Source organism: Bos indicus x Bos taurus, chromosome 5 (assembly GCF_003369695.1).
Source record: "Bos indicus x Bos taurus breed Angus x Brahman F1 hybrid chromosome 5, Bos_hybrid_MaternalHap_v2.0, whole genome shotgun sequence".
NCBI classification, from domain to species: Eukaryota; Metazoa; Chordata; class Mammalia; order Artiodactyla; family Bovidae; genus Bos; species Bos indicus x Bos taurus.
Window position 1 is genome coordinate 69,360,257 of NC_040080.1, and position 18,917 is coordinate 69,379,173.

General features: G+C 42.2%; 1 protein-coding gene and 1 pseudogene across 2 annotated transcripts in view; one reads left to right on the top strand and one right to left on the bottom strand.

Moving 5' to 3' along the window:
• The first annotated feature begins 5,931 nt into the window (after positions 1-5,931).
• Positions 5,932-9,170, top strand: LOC113892914 (annotated as a pseudogene).
• A 2,551-nt stretch (positions 9,171-11,721) lies between these two features.
• Positions 11,722-18,917, bottom strand: part of PPM1H (protein phosphatase, Mg2+/Mn2+ dependent 1H) — a 306,613-nt gene continuing 299,417 nt past the window's right edge. The window contains exons 10-11 of one of the 2 annotated variants that reach the window (XR_003511171.1): positions 15,706-16,321; positions 11,722-15,574 (exon numbers count right to left, since the gene is read on the bottom strand). Coding sequence is in view for 1 of the 2 variants with exons in the window: in XM_027542423.1 (XP_027398224.1) it covers positions 16,174-16,321 (148 nt within the window). In the remaining variant the exon portion in view is untranslated. Of the gene's footprint in view, positions 16,322-18,917 lie in introns of both variants that reach the window. The other variant, XM_027542423.1, reaches the window with a different exon arrangement.

Consider the following 18,917-nt stretch of genomic DNA (forward strand, 5'->3'; position numbering starts at 1 on the left):
GGCATAGAGCTCCAGCTGAATAGAGTCTAACTAGAGAGGGAAATAAGATCCCGTGGCAGAAATACATTTTATAGATGATGATATTGGTGGGTGTGATGATACTGATTAATTAGTACAAAGTTCAAAGCTTAAGACTGGAGATCAATTGAAAGGGCTTTGTTAAAAATGCTATCTAACATGTATGTAGGCGATGGAGGTTTTGTAACCACTGCTGCTTCTCTGATGAGAAGTTCCAGAAAACTGTTGGAGTGGGAGGGAGTTGAGTGTAAAGTCGAATTTTGGATTTGAAATCCTGTGTTTGGAGCTGCTTGGCTCTGGGTCCTTGGGCAACTACTTAGCCTACCTGGACCTTCGCTTCCTCATCTGGAGAAGTCTTTCTAGAATGGTAGAATAATGACCTGAAAATCCATTACTCCATATAAGCAAAGAGAATACTGGTAAAAGTTGCTCCAGATCACCTTTTTCAGAACTCTGGAGACTCATCAGAGGATTGCAACAATTGAGGGAGTGTTTATTCGGTAACAATAGCTGAATCATAATAGGAACAAGGTGGCAATTCAGCTGAACCAGTTTCTTTGTGCTCTCTCAGCATCTGTGGTAGCCCTGAGCAACAACAGCCTTGTGACTACAGTATCTCTGAGGTCCAGCAGGCTAGCAGATTGTGTGTGTAGCTCCCCCAAAATCCCCAGCCCCAGAGAATAGTCACTATTTGAATCTCACTCTCTGGAAAGGCCTGCATTCTCAGCACTTAACTTTACCTGTAAACAGCTCTGTAAACAATTCTATTCCAAGATGGTAGTTGAAAACAATCAGCAACATCACAGCTATCTAAGGCAGTCATACCCGTTGAGGTTAACAAGAAGCTGACCAAAATACTGAAAAAGGTGAAAAGCTAGTGAAGATGTCCATAGAAGGCTTTGAAAAGTTATAGCATATTATTGAAGACATAAGAGTTTTTGCACATGTGCAGGGCAATGTGCAAACCCAGGAAAGACCTAACTAACGTTAAAGCCTACCAGGCCCTTCTATCCATGAGATTTTCCAGGCAAGAGTACTGGAGTGGGTGGCCATTTCCTTCTCCAGCAGATCATCTGACTCAGGGATGGAACTGTGTCTCCATTAGCAGACAGATTCTTTACCACTAAGCCACCTGGGAAGCCCACTGTAATGAATATTTGCATCTGTTTGCATTATATTTTAAGGCATACAATACTAATCATGACAGCACTTATGGTGGTCCTAAGTATGAAAACAAGCACACTGTTTCCTTCAGGTTCTATCATACTTTGGTAAGTTGGCCAAATGTCCCCGGACTTAATGTTTAGAACGTCCAGGAATCAGAATTTTTTTTCCCACCTAGGACAGAGAGATCAGAAATTTCACTGTTCTCCAGAATATTATAACTTTTTTTTCTCACTGACCAAACTCAAAAGGGAGGTAGGAATGTCTAATTCAGAACTACTGAGACTGCTGTTTTCAGTTCCACAGTTCTTTAATCAGGGTGCTTAAAGAGTGTGAAATGACTTGTCTGGGGACATTTTGCTGCTGCAACTTCACGTTTTTCCTGCCCTTATGTCAACAGTACCCCACTCCCACCTCCCAACAGCGCTTTCTGAATAAGCTAATCTGCTTTGATTTTTTTGTGACTAGATTTGTTAATTAAAATTTTAAACAAGGGTAAAAGAGAAAGCTCATATGTGTATGCCTTTCATACACATGAAAAGTGCCGTCCACCAGATCTTCACTCACACTTTCCAAAGACCTGTCCACGGTCCCGCTGGACCAGCAAACCGATCAGACCTTGTCCTTGCAAGGCAGCCAAGGTGCACCCTGGCTCCATCTCATGCTCAGTCACATGAAGGTGGAATCAGTAAACCAGAGGAGGTTAGGTGACTGGAAAATCTCATCAGAAGTGAAAGATGTGAGGCCAAAAACGTAGGGAAATGTACTAAGAGAGAGCAGTCTTTTCAGGGCTCTAATGACAGAAAAAGCAATTAAAAAGGCAGACAGATTGCTCGGATATATAATTTATTCTTTGGCCTGTCATTTAATTAAAGGAAAAAAAGTAGGATGGCAACAAATTTGAAGTAGTTTGTAGATAGGGATTTTTAAATGAGGATGAGAATTTTTTTTAAATTTTCATACTCGTAATTATTTAAAAATTTTATTTTCCTTCAAATATAAGCTAACACTTATAAGCAACAGTCTTGGGAGCCAAAGAACTATTTCACTCTCCCAAGGGTCACGAATGGTATAACATGAGATAGGCTTATCATGAGTGAGGACTTAAAGACCTTTGTTTCCCTGTTCTACACTCATAGCCCCAAGTCATAATTTTCCTAGTTTACTAATGATCATTATAAGCTGCACAAAGAAGCAAAAGCAAGGTGTGGCGAACTCTTGCCATGCTGGCATCATAGCCATCAGTTAGAGTCTCTGCATTATTTTTCTTTATTTCCTTAGGTACAAAATGCTAAACAGGAGGTGAGCTCTTCCACATTCAGGTGACTTTCCCCCCCGCCGTTTTGCTTTTTTCCCACAAACAGGTTTTGTTTGTTGGTTTATTTATTTATTTTTCCTTTTCACAGTGAAGATCGTGAGCATTTAAAAACAAAGTATGAAAAAAAAAATAAAATAAAAACAAAGTATGTATGTATGTCAAACTATAAAGGATTACAGTAATATGTGCTGTGGTTATTGCTGTCTAAAAGACACACAAACTGCTAGGCAACTCGGAATTTGAAGGACTCTTGTCTGATAACTGTCCACGTGGGTTACTGTGTGGTGGCGGAGTCTCTGCATTATTGCTCTAAGTCTGCTTCCCCATTTCATTCACTCTTCCAGGTTCCAAAAGGAGGATTATTTCCCAAGTTACAAATATACTTCCTTAATGCCATTTTCTTTTTTAGTTTATAATTTTAATAACTGTATCCCAAATCCTCCAGAGCCAGGTTATCTGTACTTTGTTTCCGTTGTCAGTTGCTGTGTAATAAAATACCCAAATCCTAGCCACTTGAAACCACAACCATTTGTTCATGTTTCTGTGCATCAGAAATTTGGGCAGGGCTCAGTGTGGATGGCTCCTCTCTGCTCTGTGATGTCTGTGACCTCTGTTGGAATGGCCTGAAAGCTGACAGCTGGCTGGGCCTCTCTCTTACAGTATCACCTGGAGTGATTCAAGTGGGGTTTGAGAATCAAAGATGGGCTCACTCCCAATTTCAGAGCACTTAGGTTCTCCCCCTGGTGGCCTCATCACTCAGTAATTTAGTCTGACATTTGCAGGGCGGCTGGTTTCCAAGAGTGAAAGCAGGTGCTATAGACCTCTAGAGACAAAGGCTTGGAATTCTCAGAATGTCATTTCTGCATTCTATTAATCAATGCAAGTCACAGGCCAGAACAGTTCAACGGATGGGTATACAAACACTGCATCTTGATGAGAAAACGAGCATTTGCACACTGACATAGAAGGCATAGTTGGCAGCCAGCTTTGGAGACAATCTACTGCAGCTTTCAAGAGGTAAACTGATATGCTAAGCACTACTCACAAGAGAATGCTAAGACTCCTCCATCTTCCACAGAGAAAAATCTAAAGGTATCAAATCCAAAGATGGACTCTCCATGAGTTTCTACTGTTGAGAGGAGGAGGTGTGATAAGCATTAGGGTAAAAGTAAAGGTGAAAAGAGCTGGGTAGATGTTGTAATCGAATCATTTTTAATATAAGTATTTCTTATCTAGTCAGCTCTTCTGAACTAGGCTTTAGATGATCTATAGTCTGCTTTTCAGCTTTCTTTTATGGATCATTACTCTGATTTTTTTTAACTTTATGTCAGTATTCTCTAAGGTACTTAACTTACTGGACTCTAGAACTAAGCCATTAGCATTTTTTCATGTCTTATCCCACCTGTTAAGGTAACTTTTCTCTATAGTATGTTACATTTTACTAACAGTTTGTAATTACTTAAAATGCTTAAATGGCAGAGGGGAATCTTGAGTCTTAACTGTCTTCAGCAAGGATATTAGTCACTAGCCCTCTCAAGAATACTTCTTTGGATAAAAGGGTCAATTCAACGAGGAGATATAACATTTGTAAATGTTTATGCACATAATATAGGAGCACCTAAATGTAGAAAGCAAATATTAACATACCTAAGGAGAGAAATGGACAGCATTATGATAATAGTAGGGGGTTTTAATAACCCACTTACATCAATAGAAATCACTCATAGGCAGAAAATGAAACATATGCCTTAAATGACAAATTAGACAAGATGGACTTAACAGAAATAAAGCATTCCATCCAACAGCAATACAAAATGCATTTTTTTCCCAGTGTGCATGGAACATTCTCCAGGATAGATCATGTTTTAGGCCACAAAACAGTCTTAACAAATTTAAGAAGACTGAAATCATATCAGCCATATTTTCTCACCATGGTGCTATGAAAGTAGAAATCAGTTACAAGAATAAAATCAGAAAATTCACAAATATGTGGCAATTAAGCTACCAAACAAAGCAATAGGTCAACAGAGAAATCATAAAAACCTTGAGACAAGTGAAAATGGAAATAAAACGTACAAAAACCAATGGGATGAAGCAAAAGCAGTTCTAAGAAGGAAGGTTGTAGTGACAAGTGTATATTTCATGAACCAAGAAGATCTCAAACAACCTAACTATATCTCAAGGAATTAAAAAGAACAAACAAAGGTTAGTAAAAAGAAAGAAGTAATAAAGATCAGAGCAGAAACAAATGAAATAGAGACTAAGAAGACAATAGAAAATACCAGTGAAACCAGGAGATGGTCTTTGGTTGACAAATCTTTAGTGAGACTTACCAAGAGAAAAAGAGAAAGGGCTGAAGGAAATTAGAGGAGACATTACAACTGATGCCACAGAAATACAAAGGTTCATGAAACTACTGTGAACAACTGCATGCCGACAACCTGAACAACCTAGAAGAATTAGCTACATTCCTGGAAACACAACATTCTAAGACAGAGTCATGAGGAATAGGAAGTGTGAACAGACCAACTGTTAGTAAGGAGACTGAATCAGTAAAACCTTCCAAAAAACCAAAGGATCAAGTGGCTTCATTGGTGAGTTCTAACCAACTTTCAAAGATGAATTAATACAATACCAAAATCAAATTAGGACATCACAAGGAAAGAAAATTAAAGGCTAATATCCCTGGTAACCATAGATGCAGAAATTCTCAACAAAATATTAGTAAACCAAATTCAACCATATATTAAAAGGATCATACATCATGATCAAGTGGGATTTATTCCAAGGCTGCAAGGATGGTTTAACATCTTCAAAACAAGGTGATACACCACAATAACAAAATGAAAGATAAAAATTATATTAGCATCTCGATAGATACAGAAAAAGTATGTGATAAATTTCTAACATTCATTTATGATAAAAACTCAACAACATGAGTATAAAGGGAATTCACCTGAACACAATAGAGACCATAAATAACAAGTTCATAACTAACACCACACTCAGAGATGAAAAGCTCAAAACTTTTAAGATTAGAAACAAGATGAGGATGCTCACTCTTGTCCCTTTTATTAAACACAGTATTAGAAGGCAAAAGAAAGAAAAGGCATCCAAATTAGAAAGAAGTAAAACTGTCACTATTTGCAAATGACATGACAGTATATGTTAAAAAACACAACCTGAAGACTTCCTAAAAAATGAATTCAGTAAAGTTGCAAGATACAAAATTAGTAAACTGAAATGTGTTCCATTTCTATACACTAATAACAAATTATCAGAAAGAGAAATTAAAGGAAAAATCCCATTTACAATTGCATCAAAGAGAATAAAATTTCTAGGAATAAATTTAACCAGGCAGGTGAAAGACCTGTACACTGAAAACTATAAGACATTGACGAAAGAAATTTAAGACACAAATAAATGGAAAGATATACTGTGCTGATGGACTGGAAGAATTAATATTGTTAAAATGTCTGTACTACCTAAAGCACCTACAGATTGAATGCAATCTCTGTTAAAATTCCAATGGCATTTTGCACAGAAATAGGACAAACAGTCCTAAAATTTATATGGAACCACAAAAACCCTACATAGGCAAAGCAATATTGAGAAAGAAGAACAAAGCTATAAGCATCATGTTCCTTGATACAACTATAACATAGCTTGATATCAGGTTCACAGCCCAATGGAACAGCATAGAGAGCTCAGAAATAAACTCATGCATATAGGGTCAGTTACATAACAGAGAAGCCAAGAATACACATTGGGGAAAGGACATTCTCTTCAACAAATGATATACTGAAAACTGGACAACCATATGCCAAAGAATGAAACCAAGTGACTACTTATACCATAAACAAAGACTTGAACATAAGACCTGAAACCACAAGGCTCCTAGAAGAAAACATTGGCCATGACAAACACTTTTTGGATTTGGCACCTGGGGAAAATAAACAAGAATGACTATACATCAGACTAAAATGCTTCTACACAGCAAAGGAAACCATCAACAAAATGAAAAAGTGCTGAATGGGAGAAAATATTTGCACATTGTAGACATTTATCTGATAAATGGTTAATATCCAAAATATATCAAGAACTCATACAGCTTAAAATCAATTTAAGAAAATGGACAGAAAATCTGAATATACATTTTTCTGAAGATGACTACATACAGATGGCCAACAGACACATGCCAAGAGGTTCAACGTCACTAATCATCAGGGAAATGCCAATCAAAACCATGAGATAACCACTCACACCTCTCAGAAAGGCTATTATCAAAAAGACCTTAATAAGTGTTGGGAAGGATATGGAGAAAAAAGTTGTTGGGAACGTAAATTGATGGTGCCACTATGGAAACGATATGGAAGTTCCTCAGAAAATTAAATAGAACTACCATTAACATCCTGAAAGGAGGGAACTGGGTAAGGAAGGAGGGGTGGAGGTCGCAATATTGTTTCAAGTTGGATAAATTGACAAGAGCGAGAGATACACTGCGTTCCATCCCGACCGCCAGTTGCGGTGCTGGGCCCTGTTTCCCTCCTCAGCCCCCAAGAGCTGGGTGCCCTTTTCTGCAGGGTTTCCAGGCCCCTGCTCCAGGGCCAGGCTGACCTGACTTGCTAGGCTTCATGAGAACTTCCAAAAAGTGGAAAAAAATCAGAGAGGGCATGTACAGAGTTGTGTACAAAGCCAAAAACAAGTTGACGGGAGAAGTGGTGGCGCTTAAAAGAATCCGCCTGGACACTGAGACAGAGGCTGCACCCAGTTGCCGTATGAGAGATCTCTCGGCTTAAGGAGTTTAATCACCCTAATATTGTCAAACTGCTGGATGTCATTCACACAGAAAACAAACTCTACCTGGTTTTTGAGTTTCTGCACTAGGATCTCAAGAAATTCATGGATGCCTCTGTGCTCACTGGCATTCCTCTTCCCCTCATAAAGAGCTACTTGTTCCAGCTGCTCCAGGGCCTCGCTTTCTGCCACTCTCATTGGGTCCTGCACCGAGACCTCAAACCTCAGAATCTGCTTATCAACGCAGATGGGTCCATCAAGCTAGCAGACTTCGGACTAGCCAGAGCTTTTGGGGTCCCTGTTCATACTTATACCGACGAGGTGGTGACTCTGTGGTACTGAGCACTGGAAATCCTTCTGGGCTGCAAATACTACTCCATAGCTGTGGACATCTGGAGCCTCGGTTGCATCTTTGCTGAGATGGTGACCCACTGGGCCCTATTTCCTGGAGACTCTGAGATCAACCAACTCTTCCAGATCTTTCTTCCCTGGAGACCCCAGATGAGGTGGTTTGGCCAGGAGTTATTTCTATGTCGGATTATAAGCCAAGTTTCCCCAAGAGGGCCAGGCAAGATTTTAGCAAAGTGGTGCCACCCCGGATGAAGATGGATGGAGCTTGTTATTGCAAATGCTGTACTACAAGCCTAACAAGTGGGTTTCAGCCAAGGCAGCTCTGGCTCACCCTTTCTTCCAGGATGTGACCAAGCCAGTACCTCACCTTCGACTCTGATGGCCTTCTCAAGCCCCTACCCCCAGTATCACCCTCTCCTCCAGTGCGAGTGTGATCTGGCTCAGCCCGGGCACTTAGCTCACTGATCTTGTCTGGATGCCTTAGCACTCACCTGCCCCTCTTAGCCAGTCCACTCTGGAGTGATGGGGTGGAGGGAAGAAATAGGTGGAATTGAAAGGACGCTTCAGTATTAGATGCAATTAAGTCAGCCTCCACTACCCTCTCTCCCTCCTCTTAGTCATTGCTTAAGAGGGCTGGCTTTGTGTTTTTCTTTTTAAAGACAAAAAAAAAAAAAAAAAGACTTTCTCCTCCATCCACATAGGGTTTGCCATCCCAGTCTCTGAAAGCCCCACTATTATTATTTTCTGTATCTGGGATGATAGAGACCCCAATCCTCCGGAGCCACTGTGTAAGGCCAACTTTTAGCAGTGGGGGCTAAGTTGGAACCTCTGAAAACCAAGAAAAACAAAAACGTGATGGAGGGGCCTGTTTTGAAGAATTAGGTAAAAAAAAAAAATAGATCCAACCGGTTTATACCCTAGTTTTAGTGTTTCATCTCACCTAACATCTGGGAGACTTAAGACTCCCAGTCCTGGTGGGGCTGCAGTAGAAATGGCTTCTAGGCTTCTTGCCTGTCCCTCCTATGGGCAAGGTGTGTCTAGGAGGCTCTAGGACAGGGACTGTGCTTCACCTTGACCTTATGAGGCAAGTGAAAGATGTTTGAATTTTTCTCTTCAAGATTCTTAAGGTGCTAGGTCCCATCTTCCTCTGAAGGCCACCCCATAAGAGTAAAAGTTAAGGTTGAGACATCATTTTGAGAATTCTGACACTCAGGGCAATAACTGAGTTGGGACATTGGGGAAAAAATCTTTATTTAAAAGAAGGATGAACGATTATATTTCAGGTTATAGTAGTTTTTTAAGTGGGAATGGGTGGGGATTTGTTGCCATATGCACCTTGGGGTTTGTAATGCAAATATGTTTTTTTTTTTAATTTTTTTTTCTTTTTATGATTTTCTCTCTCTTCTCCCACCTTTTGTCCTTGAGTGTTCTTGCTGTTAACATTATTTGTAATTCAGTTTGTAACTGATTAAAAAAAAGTTCCTAGTTAAAAAAATACTGAAAGATGATGCTATTAAAGTGCTGCACGCAACAGGCCAGCAGATTTGGAAAACTCAGCAGTGGCCACAGGACTAGAAAAGGTCAGTTTTCATTCCAATCCCAAAGAAAGGAAATGCCAGAGAATGTTCAAACTGCTGCATAATTGTGCTCATTTCATATGCTAGCAAGGTAATGCTCAAAATCTTTCAAGCTAGACTTCAGCAGTACATGAACTGAGAACTTCAAGCTGGATTTAGAAAAGGCAGAGGAACCAGAAGATCAAATTGCCAACATCTGCTGGATCACAAAAAAGGCAAGAGAATTCCAGAAAAACATCTGATTCACTGACTACGCTAAAGCCTCTGACTGTGTGGATCACAACAAACTGTGGAAAATTCTTAAAGAGATGGGAGTACCAGACCATCTTACCTGTCTCCTGAGAAACCTGTATGCAGGTCAAGAAGCAACAGTTAGAACTGAACATGGAACAATGGACTGGTTCAAAATTGGGAAAGCAGTATATCAAGGCTGTATATTGTCACCCTGCTTATTTAACTTCTATGCAGAGTACATCATGCAAAATGCCAGGCTGGATGAATCACAAACTGGAATCAAGATTGCTGGGAGAAATATCAGTAACCTCAGATATGCAGATGACACCACCCTAATGGCAAAAAGCGAAGAGGAACTAAAGAGCCTTTTGATGAAGGTCAAAGAGGAGAGTGAAAAAGCTGACTTAAAACTCAACATTCAAAAAACTAAGATCATGGCATTCAGTCTCATCACTTTATGGCAAACAGATGGGGGCAAAAAATGGAAACAGTGAAAGACTACTTTCTTGAGTTCCAAATCACTGTGGATGGTGACTGCAGCCATGATATTAAAAGATGCTTGTTCCTTGGAAGAAAAGCTATGACAAACCTAGACAGAGTATTAAAAATCAGAGACATTACTTGCCAACAAAAGTCTGTCTAGTCAAAGCTATGGTTTTTCCAGTAGTCATGTATGGATGGGTATGAGAGTTGGACCATAAAGAAGGTGGAACACTGAAGAATTTGGTGCTTTTGAATTGTGGTGCTGGAGAAGACTTTTGAGAGTCCCTTGAACTGTAAGGAGAACAAAACTAAAGGCAGTCAATCCTGAATATTCATTGAAATGGCTGATGCTGAAGCTGAGGCTCCAATACTTTGGCCACCTGATGTGAAGCGTCAAATCTTTGGAAAAGACCCTGATGCTGGGAAAGATTGAGAGCAGGAGGAGGAGGAGGCAAAAGAGGATTAGATGGTTGGTTGGCATCGTTGACTCAATGGACATGAGTTTGAGCAAACTCTGAAAGATAGGGAAGCCTGGCATGCTGGAGTCCGTGGGGTTGCAAAGGATTGGACATGACTGAGTGACTGAACAATGACCATATGATCCATCAATTCTACTTCTGGGTATTTCTCCAGGGTAAATGAAAACACTAAATTAAAAAACTTAAATGTACCCTCACGTTCACTGTAGCATTTCTTACTGCAGGAAACAACCTGAATGTCCATCAAAAAATGAATGGATAAAAAAACTGTGGTATGTATGCATTTTTATAGATAGATATAATGGAATATTAATCAGCCATAAAGTAACTAAATCTTGCCATTTGTTACAACATGGGTGGGCCTTCAGGGCATTAAATTCATTATGCTATATCTTATGAAATAAGAGAAAGACAAATACTGTATGATCTCACTTATATGTGCATTCTGAAAAAATAATTAAGAAAAAACAAATTTCTGGATACAGAGAACAGATGGTTGCAGAAGGCAGAATGGGGAGTTGGTGAAATAGGTCTAGTTATAAAATAAATAAGCCCTGGGTATATAATATACAACACGGTGCCTATACTGTAACTGCATATTATTTGCTAATAATACTATATTGCATATTTGAAAGCTGCTAAAAGAGTAAATCTTAACAGTTCTCATCACAAGGAAAAAAGTTTGTAATACTATATAGTAATAGATGGGCTTCCCTGGTAGCTCAGTTGGTAAAGAATCTGCCTACAATGTGGGAGACCTGGGTTCGATCCCTGGGTTGGGAAGGTCTCGTGGAGGAGGGCGTGACAAGCCACTCTAGTATTCTTGCCTGGAGAATCCCCATGGACAGAGGAGCCTGGTGGGCTACAGTCCATGGGTTGCAGAGTCGGACACGACTGAGTGACTAAGCACAGCACAGCATGGTAATAGATATTCACTATACTTAATGTGATCATGTCACAATATGTACCCATCAAACCACTAAGTTGTACACCTGAAACTAATACAATATTGCTTGTCAGTTATACCTCAATTAAAAAAAAAAAGAATTACCTGTTTGGAGTAGCTCTTGGGAGCAATATCCATGGTAGTTCTAGAGGCACTGGTGAAATACATAGTCTTGACTGCTGATTTCCTGTGAAGACCTACAGTGGTGGCATCCATTCCCATCTGATTTTGAGTCTATTCACAGTTGACGATTCCCCATGAGGCCATGACCCTCTCATCTCATTCCATTACCTGATATGAAGAAACTTCATAGTGAATTGAAAGAAGTGACACACAACAGTTTTGCTAAAGGTATCCTATATACATATATATATAATATTTTATTTTAAAACGGCATTGAGCATATACATTTCTTTAGCTTTTTCCAGGGAACATTGCACCTAAGTTTCAAAACACACAAAATAGATCCCCTTTACTAAACAGGTTTCATTTTTGGGTTACAAAAGTCAAGGTTTCACAATCACAAAGCATAAAGGTTACATGGTGCTGAAACCATTTTCAGGCATATTCTTCTTATTTCTCTGTACGTAGGGTATTTTCTTGGAAACCCAGACCATGATACATTCCTTACAAATGATCTCCACTGGGGGCCTCCCTGGGTTTCCAGAAGAAATAAAGAAAATGGAGGCAAAAAAGGAAACAAAGAGTAACCTCAGGACTCCCCAAACACAAAATACTATGGAAAATTGGAGGACACGAGATTCTCCTTCAAGTACATCACAGTAGAAAACATCACATTTACAGCCTCATTTGGTCTCTGTCTACCTGGTCGCTACAGAAACAAAACTTCATCTAAGACACCAAGGCAAAATTAAAGCTATTTACACAAATCACATCGTGGGTTAGAAAGAGCAGCACTTCCCTTGTCTGGCACTCAGATCACAAAGGGCACCATGGTGCTTACAGAAGAGGCAAGTGGGGCTGCTCATGTAGTGTCCTTTGAAAAATCCCAGTGTACACACGTAAGCCACATCACCCACACGGGACCGAAGTGTGCTGGGGTGGGAAGGGGGTGGGGGGTCTAGGGAGTGCAGGCTGCAACCTGTCTCTGCAATTCAAAGTCCTCAAAAATGCAGATTCCTAATGTAAAATTCCGTCAGGTGGCCAGATACTGTTTCACTGTCATCCTAGATCTGCTACCTTCTAGAGTCAACCTGGTGGATTTTTGCATAGACAGTGACTCTCACTGCTTTTTTCCATATGTCCCAGTAGCATGAACTTACCAAAATAGAATCTCATTAAAGCTTAACATGTTCAGTCTGAAAACTGGAGCTGCCGGGTCACTTAAGGGAAGGTAAGATCCTCAGACGGTGGTGTAAAGAAAACCACTGACCTTTGAAATAAAGTTGATTGGCAGATGAGCAAGGATGTTAGACCAGAGTCGTAAAGATGTGGGAGGTTTTTTTCCCCCAAGTGTTTCTACAAACCTGCCGGAATGGCCAACATCTGAGGCCAACTCTAGATCTGGGACTCTCATCTCTGTCCACCAGTATCTACTGACAGCTGTGATTCTTTCCAAGGAGTAAATGAACACTGAGAAGAATTAAAAAAAAAATAGCACAGCTGATTTCATGCAGCCCCATGTTACGGGGTAAACTGCTAGGGATTAAAAAAAATTAAAAACCCCAATTCCCCAAAGCTGTAAACAGTGGAAAATAACAATCCCCACTTTGGGGCTTTGTCCCATTAGAGGATTACTTGGCCTTGCCCAGTTTTCACTTCTCTACTCCCTCCCTAAGAGTGTTTAGGCAGGCACAACCACAGGAGAACATGCCCCCCAGTCTTAAGGCTGCTCGCACTGCTCTGATTTCGGTGTAGGGAGAATACAAGTTTCGTTGTTGCCTGACAAAACACCAGTGTGGATGGAGCGTGAGTTGGTGGTCTTTAAGGAAGACTGTCACCAAATGTTCAGAAGAGCAGAGGCAGCCCAACAAGCAGATTCAGAACTGAGACAGCCTTTCATGAAAGAAAGTGGCCACCCCACCAAACCCCCAGACAGCCATAAAGACAAATGGGAAATCAAAAGCTTTTCATTAAGCAAAACTTCCTCTGAGGCCACCAGGGCAAGCAAACAGGATTGATACACAAGACAGGCAAGATAAGAGAACCACGTATAAATATGTTCTGCAGAATTTGGTGTTGCCATTTGACCTTCCCAGGAATGCTCCAAGGGCCAACTGATTTGTAGACACAGGTAGTACTCGGGGATGGGATGATCCAGAGCCTGGGTGAAAAATAAGGCTGAAATGGAGGAGGCTCAACTCACAGAGCATCCATGCTGGGCAGACCTGCCACAGGCATTAACAAATCATGTTTCCCCACATCTGATTCATCTCTTGTGGTTTCCCTCCCATCCCCAGACACATGGCATCAGCTTGTTACCAAGATCCTTCCATCCAAGGGGGTCTTATAAAGAGAATTCCTAGATACCTTTCTAACTAAATCTGGTGGGACTAAATGCTCAAGACTTCAGGATAAATTGAACAAGGAGGTTCCAGAGATTTTTGCCCAGACATGCCTTGGCAGGAAATGAAATGGAGAGTGAAGTGGAACATTATTATGACATCTATATGATAATGCACATCCAAACTCTGACTCTAGTGCCTTGAATAAAATAGCAGCACAGGAAATAAATGAAGGGCAATGGGAACACAGGGAAGAGGCGACAGCTTGTGAGGAATCTTCCCAAAGAAGGTGGCTCAGAGTCCTCCATGGAAAACTTCCTCAAGTTTCCGAATTTGTACATGGTTTTGAGAGTCAGCGCAGCAACAGAAAGTGGACCACTCTGCTGCAGGATGCCTGCACATTTCCCGAGAGCAGCAGGCTGTCTATCACAGACTTCTCCCCATAGAGCTGTCCCTGGGGGTGGCTAAGGTTTACTAAAGGAGGACGGAAGCCATGAGATGAAGATGTCTCCTGACAAAGGAAAAGTCGGTCCAGTTCTTCCCAGGCAACGTTTTGGCAAACACTTGGTGGGTAAATTCCCACAACACTTCACCCACAAGACCAGGCATTGTTTCCACACTGTGGGATGAACACGTTTCTAAGTAGGAAGGCTCCAGGCCATTCCTCAGAGGATATTTACATTCTAGGAATGTAAATGCAGGTGATTATCCCAGAGGAAAGTTATCTTTCCCTTTGGGGAAACTATCTTCGTGCTCTGGGGAAGGGATTCGAACACACAGGAAGTGGAACGGACTCTCCAGCCTTCTGGGGGAATAACAGCAATGACTTTTTTTCTTTAATGGTGTTGGAGGGAGCATGTTTTTATTACAAAAAGTAGCCAAGATGGTGATGCTACCTCAGGAGGTCTATGGTCTACAGGAAGAAGACTTGGTGACTGGACCCATACCGAGAAGCCATCTGCCTTAGAGATAGAAATGATTCCTAGAACTCTTTTGTGAGTCCTCCCGGCAGAGAAGCAGCAGGTAGATCTGATCTGTCCAATGCTGCTCTTGTGAGGAACACCTAGAGGTGGAGGGAGAGGGAAGAGGTCTCGGTACCTGGGGGGCTGGGACATGCTTCCATGGAGAAGGAACAGGGCACACGGCCTGATGAGGACCAGTCAACCCGATTCAAATGCACTTTTATTACATGGCCATTCTGAGTGGGTCTTGCCCAAATATGATGGTGAAGCTAATAAGACTGCTGCTATTGATCCTTAACACATTATTTGACGTGGGCTTGGAGACAGCCCCCACCCTCAGAACCTGGGATCTAGGTGGAGGAATGATCCTCCAGTGAGGTGTGGTGAGCTGATTGACATAAGGAATGTCTACACCACTCGATTCAACACTGCTTCGTGTGTATCCTTATGGCCCAGCGGGTGGGGGGAGGGCCAACCAATCCAGAAATGAACACCCAGGCTCTCAGAGAGAAACCAAAAACCATACCAGGGGGACCCATGAAGATGACAGAGGAACCACTGGTCCAAAGAAATACTCATATTTTCATGAAAGCACATTGATTTGGTGAGAAAGACCAACTCAGGAACAAACGGTTACATAACAAAGATTGAACTCTGTCAGCCAGGGCACAGCTCCAGATGGCTGTCTGGGCGGTGTAGGCTACAGGATGTGGGGACGGTCCGAGCCAGACTTGGACACACAGATTCCTCAGCAGGGGCCTGGAAAGTCCCAGGTCTGTTCTATGGAAGGGAAACAATTAAGATTCAAGGACTATCAGAAAAACATCCCTGCCGCACCCCACCATTACCAAAAACGAATAAAGACACATAGACACACAGATAGTGTTCCCTGAAAGACATCTCAGGCTTACGAGAAGATGGGCGCGTCCATCTTCTGAGGCGTGATCCCCAGCACTCCAATGCAGCACTGTTAACCCGTAGAAAGGTTGGCAGCTGGGTGGGCTGAGGAGTCTTCTGCCAGTGACCACCCGAAAGTGGCTGCCCCAGCTACTGCAGATAAAATAAATATGACGTAGGTGCCCCCGAGATGGGCCATGGCCACCTAGGAGGCCTACGAAAGGAACCAAAAAGAAACACAACACTCAGTAGCAGCCTTTATGTTTTGCTCTTTCGTGTATCCAGACCTGTTTTTAAAGAGGAAACTGAAACCCAAGGGTCGTCCTGAAGCTCAGCTAGAGGCCTTTCAGCAGCAAGCTCCCCACCTGGGCTGGGAAGGGGTGGCATCACTTGGAACTGTGCTGGGGCACTCCCCAACCCAGCCCTGCCCAGAGGCATCCCAGCTTTCATCCCTCCTGTCCTTCCAAAACCCTGGGCTGTTTTCATGACAGTTTGTTTCCATGTATTAAAGGAATGACGTATACAGAAATGTCGTCTCCTGAGCCCAGTCGGTCATTGGATATCCGCCATCCTCTGTCCTTCAGGACACCGCGGGCACGCATCACCAGGTCCTGAGCTGCCAGCGTGTACCTGTGCAGAGAGAAGCACGGATGACATGGTCAGTGTGATGTCGGGCAGGACTGGCGTTCGGGAGAGGCTGGGAAGGAGGCATTACTACAGACTGTGTAGACAGTTTCCCTGGGTCGGGAAGATCCCCCGGAGGAAGGCGTGGCAGCCCATCCCAGTATTCCTGCCTACAGAATCCCATGGACAGAGGAGCCTATTGGACTACAGTCCATGGGATCGCAGAGTCAGACATGACTGAAGTGACTTAGCACACAGGCACAGGTAAAGAATCCGCCTGCAATGCCGGAGACGTGGGTTTGATCCCCAGGCCAGGAAGATCCTCTGGATAAGGAAATGGCAACCCACTCCAGTATTCTTGCCTGGGAGATCCCATGGGCTGACGAGCTACAGTCCATGGGGTCACAAAAGAGTTGGACATGACTTAGTGAGTAAAGAACAACAAAGCAGCAAAAAGCCAAGGCCATCTTTTCCCCAAATGCGGGGTACCTAATGTGAGATTACTATTTAGGTGGTAGCTGGACATACAATAAATAACCTAAACTGTTCTCCTGCTCAGTTCTCTTTTGAGAATTTTGATGTCAGTGAGAGAGTCCCGGTTTAGTGCTGGTGTATCTTTAACACACATCTGCTCAGGCTCAGCGCTTTCTATGGCAGTCTCCAGCTAAAGAAGTACATGGGAAAAACAGGTTTTGTTTCCAATGTGTTTATTTTTAGAGCCACATTGCTTTTAGGCCAAAGGGTGGTCATTTTCCATTTCTGGTAGGGCAAATCTCCTTTTTATTTGTTTTTAAAAAGCGAGTTGATTTAAAGAAAAATACCCTAGCACGAGTAAGAAGGAACCCAGCAAAAGTGGGACGGTTGGTTTTACTGGCGCCGGGCAGAGAAGCCTTGGTGTGGGCCATCTGTCTCATCCACCTCTGTCAGTATGCCATGCTCTTCTGTTCAGCACTGCAAGTACAGTGAGGGGCCCCCAAGGATTTGAAAATAAGATTGCTCACTGAGATTTAACCATAAATGAAAAGAAGAATAATGCCTATGATAAATGGATGAAAAGTACTAAAATCTAGAGAAAGACTGATGTGGGAGGTGATTTGGGTGTATGTAGCCTGGATTAGCCTTGAGGCCTAAACCAAAGAGAAAAACACATTGGCAGGTGTCTGTCCAAATACCGATTGAGGTAGGGAGTCTTAGCCGAGAGACTGCAAAGAAATTTAGTTCCACTGGTCGGGCCACGTTTAGTGAGGAGCCTCTGCCATACAGCACAGAGTTTACCTTTATTCTGATTTCATGTTCACTGTATAACCTTCTAACTACGATCTGCCTCCCTATGTAGGCATGCTGACAGAAAAAGAATGAGCTTGACATTTGTACTTGAAGAACATCAGTCCTGTTTCTCCATTTAAATATCAACTGGCATTTCTGAAGTCTGCAGATCAGTCATGAAAGCTTGGTTAAGGTGAGCCCAGCCCTGATAATGAATCTGTTCTTTGTATGTCGATTAAACCAGTTTCTGAACTGGAGAAACTAAAAGCCAGACTCTGGTACATCACCAAGATAGTAACTGTCACTCTGTAAGGAAGGCCTCTTGGAAGCCAGCCTGTGGACCTTGAATAGCAGGCCACCCTAATGTTACTATGGCCTTTCCCTGCTGGAATGTCACTCAGCCTGGCCTTCAGAACTGTGAGTTGTAGAATTCAGAACATCAGAAGCCTCCTGTATTTCTTCTGTTAAAAGTCCTTATGGATTAACCTGACTCATGTTAGAAGAGACCAGAATCTAGTCCTGTCATTACATTACTTAAGAACAAAGTTTGTAGCAGATGATCTCAGGACAGTTAAGATTCCAGGCTGTAGAATCTTTGAGACTCAAGTTTACTCAACCCAGGTAGTGGAGAGAAGTGAGGCACATACTACAGGTGGCAGAGAGGGGCTGTTTTTTTAATATTAACACAAAATAAATGACTTTCCTCCTAGAGAATGGCTGATAGGTGAGTGGGAGATATGCCCTCTGGTACTCATATTGTTAGAATGATTAGTTTTGAGGTAGAAGGCTCTTAAGGTATGCCTGAGGGCAGAGGCCACCAGTAGGACCTCTCTGAGGGTCCTCTTCCTACTGAGATCAGAAAGTAAACAGAAAGGACTCCAACGAGGCCTTTGGCTAAAGAGCCTAATAAATGTCCCCCTATCCACATACTGCCACCTAAATACCGCGTTTATAACCCCAGGTTATTCTTGGTTTTATATTAAATTGTGGGTCTGAATATAACCTCACAGGGAAAGGCTACCAGCAACATCAGGTGATGTTTATTATCATGGTGATTGCCCAGGGTCTAGATCTTAGCCTTTTACGTTTAGAAAGCTGCTGCTGCTGCTAAGTAGCTTCAGTCATGTCTGACTCTGCGACCCCATAGATGGCAGCCCACCAGGCTCCCCCGTTCCTGGGATTCTCCAGGCAATAACACTGGAGTGGGTTGCCATGTTCTTCTCCAATGCATGAAAGTGAAAAGTGAAAGTGAAGTCGCTCAGTCGTGTCCGATTCTTCGAGACCCCATGGACTGCAGCCTACCAGACTCCTCCGTCCATGGGATTTTCCAGGCAAG